Source organism: Gobio gobio (assembly GCF_949357685.1).
Source record: "Gobio gobio genome assembly, chromosome: 7".
Lineage (NCBI taxonomy): Eukaryota > Metazoa > Chordata > Actinopteri > Cypriniformes > Gobionidae > Gobio > Gobio gobio.
In genome coordinates this window covers 39,172,049-39,185,911 of record NC_137103.1, presented here as the reverse complement: position 1 = coordinate 39,185,911, position 13,863 = coordinate 39,172,049, and the positions used below count along the sequence as shown (strand labels likewise).

The 13,863-nt window shown below is 36.8% G+C and overlaps 1 protein-coding gene across 1 annotated transcript; it reads right to left on the bottom strand.

Annotated features, from left to right (window-relative positions):
* Nucleotides 1–575: 575 nt before the first annotated feature.
* cnga4 (cyclic nucleotide gated channel subunit alpha 4) lies at nt 576–13,325 on the bottom strand (the record flags this gene model as incomplete). Its single annotated transcript, XM_079821288.1, has 7 exons — nt 576–1,770; nt 2,410–2,575; nt 4,356–4,515; nt 9,030–9,699; nt 12,486–12,592; nt 12,897–12,998; nt 13,204–13,325. 7 exons carry the CDS (start codon nt 13,323–13,325, stop codon nt 1,154–1,156), a joined length of 1,944 nt encoding a protein of 647 aa, XP_079677414.1. The 3' UTR covers nt 576–1,153.
* Between the last annotated feature and the right edge of the window lie 538 nt (nt 13,326–13,863).

Below are 13,863 nucleotides of genomic sequence, written 5' to 3'. Positions count from 1 at the left end.
ACTGAGCAAAGATAAACAGCATTGAACCCAGTTCAACACTGAATACGCCAGATTTCCTACATTTTTATAATTTTCTTCACCAAGGAACCTAACAAACTATGAACTCTGCATGGTAGGAAATTCCACACCATGAGAACCATGCTGACATGCAAGGTGGGCCATAGGACTCTTTGGGTGGGCCGTACAGTTACTGAGTTCCCACCGACCAGACATATTATTCAATGGGGGAAAAAATTGAATATTTTTTTAAGCATTTAAGATGGATCTCGAGCTGCTCAATTCATTTAAAAACTGCATGAGACATTTACTTCCAAACAGAAGACCTTAGATTTCATGTTTTGATCAATATGACTGTGAAACTAGAGTGTGCTGCCACCTAGCGTTTGAATATAGCTAAGCAACGCTATTAGTGGGATCTTATAATGTAGCTTTGATTTCCAGATGTTTGCTGCAGTTAAAGTATTATATTTATGTTTAATATATTAATATAACAACTTTATATAATATATTAATTTTATATAATATATAAAAATATTAATTTATTTTTGTTAAATTAAAAACAATGCTCTCAAATTGTAATAAACTTTCCTTTAATGTATCACATAAAACATATACACATAATGGTACAGATTTTATTTTATATCTACATGCCAGAATTGTATTAGATGCATATTATGGTACAATGATATTCACTACCTTTTAAAGGTTTGGGGTAAATTTTGTTATGCTTTTGAAAGAAGTATCTTATGCTCAATTATCTGATCTAAAATATAGTAAAAAATAGTAATATTGTTCCTTTTACTAATATTGTTCAATTACTGTTTTCTATTTTAATATATTTGGCAATGCTGAATTTTCAGCATCATTACTTCAGGCTTCAGTGTCACATGATCCTTCAGAAATCATTCTAATATGCTGATTTGGTAACCAAGAAATATTTCTTATTATCAATGTTAAAAACAGCTGCTGTGTAATATGTTTTGTTAAAAACTGTAACAAAGGATTCTTTGAGGAATATAAAGTTAAAAACTAATTATAAATGTCTTTATTATAACTTTTAATGCATCCTTGCTGAATAAAAGGTTTTACAATCTTTCTGACCCCACACTTTTGAATGGTAGGGTATATTTTACATATATTTCCTACCTACTTTTCATCTCTTCTGATCCTGATGCATTTTTGTTTTTATCAACTCTTCCTCTGTCTCTTCTTTCTCCTTTTCACTTATCTCATTTCCTCCTACATTCTTCTTTTCTCTGAGGCGCTCCTCTCCTCCATCACCCTCTCCTCTCTCTCCTTCAACCACTGGCTCCTCTTCATCTTCCTTCTCTCTTTCTCCTTCTCCTTCCCCATCCCCAATCTCCCTCTCTTTTACTTTACCCCACTCTTCTATTTCTCCCTGTGCACCCTCGGCCACGATGCCTTCCCATCCTTCTGTCTGCAGTTCCAATTGTTCCACTCTTTGCATCATTTTGCGGGCACTAGACTCCAGTTCAGCTATCAGCCGAGCCAGTTTGGTCTGCAGCGTTTCTAGGCAGGCCTCTAAACGGGTCACCTTGTCCTCCGTTTTCTCTACCTCTCCTTCTACTTCATCGGTCTCTTCCAGCATGCCCATCTTTGTCAGGATCTGACGACCCTTCTCCTCCAACAGGCGCTTGGCAGCAGGGTACTCAAGAAGTGTTTCAGTCAGGTTCTCTTTCGATAGGCTGAACAGATCTGAGTAACCAATGCTGCGAATGTTGGCTGTTCGTCTGTTTCCTGATTTGTTACCTGCGCATTAATTTGAGTTGAGATGAATTTGTGTTATTTATAGTGATTCATTATGTTTTAATACAGCTACATTTGCTTTTCTTTTGTAGACATAGTTAAAGGAATAGTTTACTCAAAAAAGATACTTTTCAATAAATGTACTCACTATTATGGTGTTTGAAAGATTTTCAGTGTTAAACAAATGTTATTGTATGGATTCAGAAGACTATATATTGCATATTATATAGTTTAGGAGTCACATGGATTATTTTTGTTGTATAAATAACTATCCACATTTCTTGTATGGAAAACAGAAGACATTCTGCTCTTTTATTTTTGTTTCATGGAAGAAATATATATAACAAGTGTGCAACAGCATGGGGGTGAGTAAAAATATAAAAAATATTAGGTAAATTATTCTATTTAAACATTGTGGAGAATGTGTAATCTCAGGTCAACTATCATGCATAGAAGAAGGGAGTTACTTTAACATGTCTAAGCCCTCAAAGGAAAGTGAGAACACTTTATTTTGTGGTTGTTGTAGAAGGAAATTATCAAAATGGAACCCACCACCATGTTGATGGATATATATTGTTATTGTAGTGAATACTAATTATAAGGAATGTGATTATGCTGAATGTAGCATGTAGCATTTCATACCTCTGATATTCAGGATACTGATTTCTCCAAAGAAGTTTCCATCCCCCAGAACAGCAAACTGAGTGACTCCATCATCTGCAACCACTGCGAGCTTTCCCTCTTTAATGATGTACATCTCATGACCTACATCACCCTTCTTACATACGTATTCTCCCGGGCTATACACCTAAGGAGGATAGAAGAGATTCTGGTATAATACTGTAAGATTTACTAGCAAAATATAAACAGCCCAATAATGATAAAAAAAAATAGTGCTGAGGTCAAGTAAAACATGCAAAACTCTGTTTAACTGACTCTAATGTTAGACTTAATCTTGTCCAGAGCTCCATTCTTCATACCTCATCTGAAATGACAGATGCCAGATCTTCTAATAGTGATAGCTGATCTCTGATAATTTGGTTCTTAAAATGAATTTGTGGATTTGATTAAAATGTATGGATTAAAGGGTTAGTTCACCCCAAAAAATGAAATTTCTGTCATTATTTACTCACCCTCATGTCACCCCCAATAGACTGCAATGTTATTACCACTTTCAAGGCCCAGAAAAATAGTCCATGGGACTACAGTGGTAGTATTCTAGTCGCTTCATAACATTAAGGTTGAACCCCTGTAGTCCCATGACTATTTTAATGATGTCTTACTCTTTACTACCTTTCTGGGCCTTGAAAGAGTTAATAACGTTGCAGTCTCAGGGGCAGTGTTGGGAGAAACGCACTACAAAGTAACGCGTTACTGTAATTCCACTACTTTTAGCAGTAACGCAGAAGTAACGAAATATTTTTTTTTAATCAAGTAACGCAATTACAATTACTGAAATTTAAATGAGTTACTTTCTTTTGTGAAAAATGAACTCTTGCAGACAAGAAGCTCAGATCTAGGCCCTAGCCTGGCCCGTGTTTTTTCTTTCTTTCTTTTTTATCCTCCCTATTACACATTGTTGCTGCCATTAAAATAGTTCAGTTTTGTTTTTAATGTCAAAGTAGTTATATTTCGTTTCGTGTCTTTAAATTAATTTTTGTTTGTTAAATTAAAGTTTTTGTTTTTCAAAGTGACGACCAAGAGGCCAGCGGCCGACAGTGAGTTAACCCAACGCTTTAGCCTCTCAAATCAACACTTGACTTGTCTTGCCTATAATAAAACACTTCAAGCATCACAATGTTAGTTTAAACTATCACCCCACACAGTTGAGGTTAGGTGTAGGCGCTCGCAAACCAAACGGGCTACACAATCTAAAAAAATAAAAATAAAAACACGCAGGTTGTCTTACCTTACACCTCTCCACAAAACGAATATGACCCGATCTTCAATTCCCATATCATGCACATTTTACGGAGTTCACGTCAATGAAAGCAAAAGATATGAGCTGCATTTTATTTAGGCCAGCTAAAAGATCAAAGACCGCAATATGAGAAAGAGCGAACTAAGAACTGCTAAGATCATTTAATCTCATGATGATTGTGTTTTTGAGCATATAAGACTTACTTTCAGTTTCACTTGCAGCAGTTTGCGTGTTGGCTTGCTTTACTCATTTGCGGCGACGCGTGTTGCACCTTCTGAATTGGTTGTTTGAGAGACCGGATTTAAATACAAGTGTACGGTTTCCAGGTTGAACGACATGTTTCCTGGAAATAGTGTGCAACAGGGTTTGAGATACGTTTTCTCTTGTTTGGTGGGTGTGTCAAAAATGTCAGCCCAATCGGCCACAACATGTATATAGACCACGCGGTATTAAAGAGACTTAAAAATATGCAATCTAAGTTTACATGAAATAAGCCGTCTCTCTAGCAGGTTGGAGTTTACAGACCTGTTGCTATGACAGCAATTCAAATTAGCTTCGAAGAACCTAACAATCCTGGATCATGTCAACACGTCAACAGTAAAATCCAGATAAGTGAGTAATCCACGTATGAAGAACGGGCCCCTAGGTGTGCCACCTGTTTTCTAACCTGCGGGGTGAGTTTAAGTACCAGCTGCTCCAACAGACTTTTCTCACAGTTCTGAAAGATGGTGACTTTAGACAGAGTGGGCAGATGCACGCTCACGGCAGTTGCTGTCTGAAGTGTTATTGGAAGATGTTGAAGAATCTCATTTTCCCGTGTGATCTTCCTGTTCCAGACACATAATTTGGGTGGAAAAAAACATTTAAAAAAAAATGTATAAAACCTTGGAAACAATTGAGCAAAAGCATGACTAAGAATAAAATGGCTAAGATTTAGTTCTGAGAAACTCAATGTTTTTTGCAGATTTAATATTTTTTGTTGCAATTTTGTTGTAATTTTGTTTGTTGCAATGTTGCAACTTTTTATATTTACACTACTGCTCAAAAATCTGGGTCCGATAAGATTGTTTTAGTGTTTTTGATAGAAGTCTCTTATTCTCACCAAGAATGTGATAAATACAGTACAGTAAAACAGAATTAATCTGAGATTATTGCAATTTAAAATATTTTAAAATGTATTTTATTTCAGTGATGGCAAATCAAAATTAGAAAAAAGTACTACTACTACTATTATTGTTGTTGTCATTCATTTATTAACATTAAAGGGGTGGTAAAACACATTCTTTCGAAGGCTTGATTGTGTTTGTGGGGTGCACTGTAACGTGTTCATGCTTCGTTTAAAAAAAAAACATTATTTTTCATATATTTTACCTTTATTCTACAACTGCTCTGTCCCTCCCTCTAAAAACGGTCTGATGGTTTCCGGGTTCTATGAAGCCGGTCCCTCAAAAATATGCAATAGGCTCTGATTGGTTAGCTGGCCCAGTGTGTGATTCACTAACCGCCTAGTGCACGTTTGTCGGAAACGTCACGCCCCTTACTTTTACCGGTAGTGTGTGCTTTGGTAGTATTAGAAACAATGGTGTCAATAAAACCATACCAATTTGAGCCCGAATCGGACCCAGAAAATTTTAGGGAAGATGATCGAGCAGAGCCTGTTCAAGAACGGCTGTTAAACGACGTTTCAGAATGGTTTGTTTTTTGTTGTTGCCGTATTTTTTGAGTAAAGACTGCGGATATAGTGATCGCTACTGAATGGCACCGTTACTTTTGTATTTTTAAACCGATTACATCCAAATATCTGTCGCAAGAACTATTAACCCAAAACTAACACTAAACATTGGCTTTATAGTATCCAAATCAAACACAGAACCATGTTTAGCATGCCTGTAGATAAACAAGCATGTAGATAAACAATACATAAAAGCTCTAATCAAAGAATAATTTACACTTATTCCAAGTTCGCTGTTGAGATTTAAAAAAAGTTTGTAACATTAGGTGTTTGTCGGATAACACCTAAAGACACATCTCTTCCAGCAGCACCTGACCAATCAAGAATAGCACTTATCATTCTATTAATTTTCTGTCTGTCTAATTTATTTATAAAAAAAAAAAAAAAAAATACTGTCCTGGGCTGCGTTTCCCAAAAGCATCGTAAGCCTAAGTTGATCGTAAAAACGATCGTACGAATGATCTTAATATTAAGGTCTGTTTCCCAAAAGCATCGTAACTTAAGTAGCACTTGAAAATGATCGTAGATCTACGAGTGCTCTGGAGTAATCGTAAAGCTCTAAGTGTATCGTAAGAAGACAGAGTTATGAGGTCACCTACAGGACAACCGGCAGATTACACCATTAACTCTATTAAGTGCATTGTGATAATACTATAAGGTTTTGATTGTACTTTATTGTACACTTTTTTATTATTATTTTTATTTTAATATTCTCATTATTATCAATGTTGATTAAAAAAAAACAGTTCTGCTGCTTAATATTTTTGTGGAAACTGACTTTATGATCACTGGATTTTTTTTTTTTTTTTTTGAGGGCAGGTAACAAACTAAAAAATTATAATTACACATCTGAATTAAATGAGGATATTTATTTTGTCTTTTTGAAATGTATCTTTTCGTGTTTTTTTTTTTGTTCTGCCATTTTGTCAGTGCCTCAGCCTGTAGGTAGTTGCTTTATATAGCCTAGAGGTGTTTTGATTGCTAATCCACATCAGATGACAATTATTAGGTGAAACGTTCAGAGGAAACGATTCCATATAAGGTTATATTTCAGCACTTCGCAAATGGACAGCGACTCTTAAGTAGCACTTAGACAGCGTTTTCGCGCGTTCATGTTAAGTACATTTTTGGGAAACGCACGTGGAATTGCTGCGAGTGATCGTAACTTCGCTCGTAGAATGCGCTCTTTAGAGCTAAGATACATCGTTATTGGGAAACCCGGCCCTGTGTGTTCTGAGCTAGATTAACTGAGACTTGCTACAGCACTTGCATACTGTTGCCCTTGACTGTTCTAGTTGCTTCTTTTGCTCTCATTTGTAAGTCGCTTTGGATAAAAGCGTCTGCTAAATGACTGAATGTAAATGTAATGTAAATGGATAACGTTAAGTATGAATGAGCATTTAACAAACTGGTTTGCAGAGCCAAACTGCGTTGTCATTTGTTTACTTCCTTGCTACAACGTACAATTAACAATACAAACTATTACAGGAAAACACATTGACGAAAAATAAATCACACTTACAGGTTGTGGCCCGTAAACAGCTTCTGTTTTTAATGTTGGAACTGCTCCATCTTTCAGGACAATCCGTTGTGCGAATCCTTCATTGAACTCCCGAAGATTGTGGAAGCTTTCCTCCGTAAAATGTGCAGCACAGAGAGCGAGATTTGGGTAATAATTATGAGGGGCCAAGTTAAAAAAAAATTTTAACCATTGATCCCTAACTCCCCCGTCCCTAGGAAAGCTGAACAAAGTGGACGTGCAATCCGGATGAAAACAACAGCGTTTTCGTCAGCATTGCGGCAACAACACTCCAGCTTACTAACCAGCCGATAGACGGCATGTTGCAATTCAGTCCTACTCCTACAAATGGCGCCCGCGCCACTGTGTGACGTGACATGAAATCGAAGAATACCACAACAACTCTTCTCCACAGCAATAAAAAATGGCCTCGCCCCCCTTATTCTCGGAGGAGGGGTTTATGTAAATATTGGGGCTGGTGATGTCAGCAACCTTGGAGGAATGTCTGCAGTCCCTACCGGCCGTTTGCTGTAGTCCTTAGAAATTGATTTCTTTAAAAGCAAATATCTCCCTTTGCTTTAAACTTTGAACGTTGTAACTTTGCAGATGTAACTTTGTTGTTTATGCTCAAACAGCAACATTACACACTAGCTAAAATTAGAAAAGTGAAATCGTGTTTTACCACCCCTTTAATATTATAGTTTTTACTATAATTTCTATTTTTATTCTTTGAAATGAACTGCACATTGCCCTCCACTAATATTGGCACCCTTGGTAAATATTGTGAAAATAAATCTGCATTGTTTATCCTTTTGATCTTTCATTAAAACAAAAAACAAAATCACAAAATTCTAACCTTTCATTGAAGTAAAAAAAAAAAAAAAAAAGAATTGTGGGGGGAAAATCTCATTATGAAATAAATGTTTTTCTCTAGTTCACGTTGGCCACAATTATTGGCACACAATTATTGCATAAACGTCCTTTTGAGTCTTGTTCTATAATGCCTGATGAGTTTGGAGAACACCTGACAAGAGATCAGAGACCATTCCTCCATACAGAATCTCTCCAGATCCTTCAGATTCCCAGCTCCATGTTGGTGCTTCTTCTCTTCAGTTCAGACCTCTCATTTTCTATAGGGTTCAGGTCAGGGAACTTGGACGGCCAAGGCAGAAGCTTCATTTTGTGCTCAGTGACACATTTTGATTTTTGTATTGATTTTGATGTTTGCTTTGGATCACTGTCCTGATTAGAGTATGTAGACAGATGTCCTCTTCCAGGCAGATTCGTAACATCTTTAGTTGATTGGAACTTCTTAATTATTGCCCTCATGGTGGAAATGGGTATTTTCAATTCTCTAGCTATTTTCTTACACCCAACAATCTTTTGCTGCACATCAGAACTATAGTCTTTGGTTTTACTGATTGTGATGAATGATTAAGCAAATTTGGCCTTCGTGTTTCCTCATATTTATACTCCGGTGGAACAGGAAGTCATGGCTTTTCTCCTAATTTCATTCTCCTAGTTACCCTGGTGTGCTAAATCTAAATATGAATGGGAATATATTTTACTCATAAGAATTTCTAGGGGTGCCAATAATTGTGGTCAACATGCATTGGAGAAAAGCATGACGTGTGTTTCCCCCCACTTTCAATTGTTTTACTTCAAAGAAAGGTTAGAATTTTTTTAATGAAAGATCAAAAGGATAAACAATGCAGATTTATTTTCACAGCCGCCTTTGCTCATATTTACCAAGGGTGCCAATATTAGTGGAGGGGACTGTATTTTTCAGGCTATAACCACGCTAAAACAGCAAACAAAACTACTAAATTGGTTCCAGATGTAGAATGATGCATTATATTTAATTTACGGTAGCTTACATACTAAACTATATATTTTAAATTGTGTTTATTTATATAGTAGCTAATTGTCTTGCAGTGTTTTAGGATTATAGTGAAATGATAATTGTGAACATATAGGCACTTGCCTATACTGTGCATAAATCCGGCCCTGTTCACCCTAAACTTTTAAACGCAGAGTAGATTTGGTGTATTATGCTGTTAGGGCTCACAGACAATAATAGGGAGACCCACTTGTTGATGTGCAGATGCTGGTACCAGTCGTTGACGCGTTTCTGCAGTTCTTTGCTGATGCGCCGGCTGCGCAGGTAACCCTTCACCAGCTCGTGATTGGGAAAAAACACGTTGTCACGATCACGCAAGCTTGATATCACGTCCCCCATGCTCCCCACAACGGATGCAAACACCAGCACTGCGATCAACATGTCTGCGACCAGAAACAGATACTCTTCTTCGCGTTCGGGCATCGGGGTGTCACCCACTGTGGTGAGGATGAGAGTGGAAAACCAGAAGCAGTAGAAGTACTGGCGTCTCGTGGAAGCAAACTCCGGGTCGGAGATGTTGGGATAGACCCAGGGATCCGCACCAAAGCCTATGTAATTAGACAGGGAGAAGTAGATGCAGGCGTTCCAGTGGATGAGCACGAAGATATACAGCATGAGTTTGGCGACACGGAAGGTGTTTGGATAGGCTGTGCGCGTTTCCATGCGGTCCAAGGCCTCGTTCAAACGGCCCGTGCGCATGAAGCGGTTGACCCGGACTAGAGGCGTTTGGATCCCCAGTTTCAGATAGAGCAGATCAGTGGGTAACAGAGAGGCAATGTCCCATTTGAATCGAGAAGAGTGTAGGTAACGCATTTTCAAAAGAGACAAGTCTCGCACCAGGATACCCTGCTCCAGAAAACCTGTAAAGAGAAAACCTTTTTTAAAAGAGTGTCTATAGGTTTTCCCAGGGCCATTGTGGCAATCTAGGGAACATTTGTACAGTGACAACAAAAAAGAAGAAAAAACAAGCCATTTGAGTGAGTGTGGAATCATGGGAGTTGTAATCTTCACTCTTCACCTCCACAGCCGATGGAAAGGAATCCGATGGACAAAAATCATGTTCATGAATGCGTGAATGTATTAAAGTCTTATTAATATTACGGTGGTATAAAGCAGGACGGGCGAAAGTCCTTGGGAACGAATGCTAATGAAAGAGACCTGTGCGAAACACCGGTCTCTGAGCTTTTATTATGCTTATGCTGCAGTCAGCCACTTCCGCTCTTTTCATTGATGTGGGGTAACGCCGTGCTGTTTTACATGGTTAAAACAATCATACTAAATACATTTGAATGTGTTGAAAGTTATTGTCACGATTCACCAGTGAGAGTGACCCTGATTACCTCCTGAGGGCACTCCACCCCAGACTGTCATTCCACCAAAGACTACATTTCCCATAATCCTTTGCCCAGACTCATCATCACTTATTGTTTACACCTGTGTCTCATTTTCCTCATTACCTCTGCCTATATAAGCCTGATTATCACAGTCATTCCTTGCAAAGTCTTCTGTAACTGCACCGAGACGAGTATGATTGTTATGGTATAACGTTACACAGGGCCGGCCCGTGGCACAGGCGGAATAGGCAAATGCTAGGGGCGCCACTCATCCATAGGGGCGCCAAAATTTATTACTGATTCTATTTTATTCATATTAATTTGAAATATGACCAAATAAAGCGCAAAAAAACGCCTCTTCCCGGTCCGCCTCATCAATCTCCCCCGCCGAACTACTTGAAGTGCGTCAGAAATATAACGAGCGATCAGTTTAACTTATGGAATTTGTTGTGTCGCGTCGCCTCTCGCCGCATCTAATGTAGACAGGATTGCTTTCATTTTTTAGGGTGCTTGCCGCTCGCTACAGGTGTAGACACAGTGAAAGTTGCCTGATTATTTATGACGGATTGCCGAATTGTAGTGTCATAAAAAACAGAAGCCCTCTGATGCAGGCAAGATAAGGGAAACACTGCAAAAATGCTTTTCTTATGTAGTATTTTTGTCTTGTTTCTAGTCTAAATATCTAAAAATTCTTAAACCAAGATGCATTTACTAGATATGTAAAATAATATTTTTTCTTAAGTGAGTTTATGCTTAAAACAAGCTAAATTATCTGCCAATGGGGTGAGAAAAATAATCTTGTTTCTGATTAAAATCTTATTTCTGTCCCAAACAGAAATAAGATAATTCTTCTCACCCCATTTGGCAGATAATTGTGCTAGTTTTAAGCTAAAATTCACTTCATTTTGATTTTTTCCCCCAGAAAACAAGGAAAAAATTATCTGTCATTTTACTAGTAAATACATCTTGATTTAAGAATTTTTTGATGTTTGGACTGGACACAAGAAAAAAATACTAAATAAGAAGAGCATTTTTTGCAGTGTAAAGACAGAGGTAAAGTGGTGTAATGAATGAACAGTTTATTTATTTGCATAGTAGTAAAATACTAATGTACGCTAATTAATTCCAGTTTTACCTTAAACTATATGCAAGCAGCTGTTCTGGGTTCTCCAGTGGCCACAGATAGTGTATTTTGTAAAAAAAATATTCATATCTGATTTTTAAACGCATGTAATATCACTTTTTTTAATAGCCTTATGTTTTTATTCTACAGTTGTGCAGTTTTAAGGGGACATATGGACATTTTAAAAAGTATTTGCCGAAATTAGTAATGATATTTATATACAGGTTTATTTAAAATAGCAACATTTTATGTAAATTTCACATGAAATATCTAAATTTCTCAGTTTAATTCATGGTGAAAACATGAATGTGCATATTAGTGGAAGTTTGCTGCCATCTACTGGAAAACAAACACTTTTGCTAGTTCTCAATAGTTTGTGCATGAATGCTGGATGCAATTACTTGTTATTTGTGTTTAGGCTGTAATGTGGCGTAGGTGCTATTTTTGTATAGTTTAACTATCATCAGCCTTTAAAAAAAATTTAATAATAATAATATCATGAACATAATGACGGGGTAGAATGGACTGGACATCATATAAAACAACAACAATAAAAATAAAAAAACATCAATGCATTAAAAAAATAAAACAGTACCAGTGTTTCCGCAACTTAGACTGAAAACATGTAGTGCTAAACCTTGATACAAGGGGCACCAAGTAAAATCTTGCCTAGGGCAGCAAATTGGTCAGGGCCGGCCCTGACGTTACATGTGCGTTTGCTCGGTGGCTGGTATGAGACTTGTTGCACTTTGCAGTAATCTAGATTGATATTAGAGTATCATATAAAAACAGGATGACTAAATGACATGCAATTCATTTGAAAATATATTGTATGATGGAGAAAGTTAATTATGCTATGTTAGCCACTTTTAGACAGTTGCTTGCCTGTCTAATAAAATACATAGTATATTAATGCGTTTTTGGTGTTTCCATGGTTTCTATGTAAATCAAGGGTAGCGTGGATATGACGTCATTGACAGGTAGGACACGGTCCGTAACACTGGTTAAAATTACATTGTTCTAGTGGTTTTTGGATATTTTAATCTAAAAATCTTACATATTGTGCCTTTAATGGTGAAGTCACTCTGTATTGAAGCAAAATTCTAAATTAAGTTCAAAGTTAAATAAGATGGCTACATGCAAAGATGATAAATAAACAAATAAATAAAGAGACCGAATGCACACTTACCTGTGCGAAACCCAATAACTGTGTCAAGCACAAAGACCAAGTCACAGATATAATCCAAGGTGAGCCATGTTGCCAAATATGTCTCTCCAATTGTATAGAAACATGTCCTTTTAACAACATATATAGATTGTTTAACTTCAGTTCTCCTGGTACACAAGCTAGCATAATGATTTCTTAGCAAATTCACTACTGTTAAGACTTGAAAAAATGATAACTGCATATTTGGAACGATTTTAGGACTAAACTTTCAGTGTCTTCATTTCACAGACACTAACATTTCACAATTACAATTTTCTTTAAATATATTGTTCTTATCAAAATGTAAAAATGAAATAAGTGATTAAAGCGCATACTGCATAAATTGGTACAGATCCACATAAAGTAGTCAAACCTCACTTAATGTTTTCCTACCTGCATATTATGATGACCCAGTTGTAGCAGATAGGGAGTATCATAATTTGCAACCATGTATAGTAAAACTCTTCAGATGGATCAACTACCCATTCCTTCCAGCTGAGAGAGACATAATATAGAACATTTTGTGTTAGTGTTTGTTGTCTTTATAGCATGGCCTACTTTTTTGAATCCAAACCCCTTAAAATAACAAAGAACAGTATGGTTGGAGTATGGTTTGAGTCGGACTTAAACTTCATAAAGCTTTTACATTACAACATTCCAGTAACAAATGTGACAGTAAAATATTTGAACTAAAACTCACTTTATTTTTGGAGTCTCCTCTTTCTTCGTCTTACTTGATTCTTGTCCCTTATGCTCTTCCTCATCAGCATTCTTGATCTTGCGTTGCCATGCAAAAAGCCTTGTCCAGCGATTTGAGTTCATGTTTAGTATTTGAAAAAATATGAAGGTAAGTTTATAACAACTTTACAAGACATATGAAGGAAACACAACCATTGTTTGACCACATAGCCGTGTCATAACAACAAGCAACCCCACCCATATAACACAGGTACTATGTGATGCTCATTGCCATGACAACATTTCTCCAGAGGAACCAGGTAAGTAGTTTCCTCCTGCCTCAGCAATTTCTGAAAACTCTATAGGGATAAGAATAGGGTAACTGAGGAAAGGTAGCTGAATGGAAAATTGTTTTTTAGTAGGCTAGGCTACTTCCAAATTAATATATCAAGTAGGCCTAACGTTATCTATTTTGAACTTACAAACATAGGCAATGAGCTAGCTTTACGTTCTATAAACTATAGTGTATTAAGTAGGTAAAATATGACATGGTATATACTTTACTATCAATAAAGTATTTAGAAAATGCATTAATAAATATTTTTTTTGTGTGTTTGTTTGCTTTTTAACATCAGGGAGGTAAATTACGTGCCTGCATTACGTGCCGCGTCTGGCAAACAAA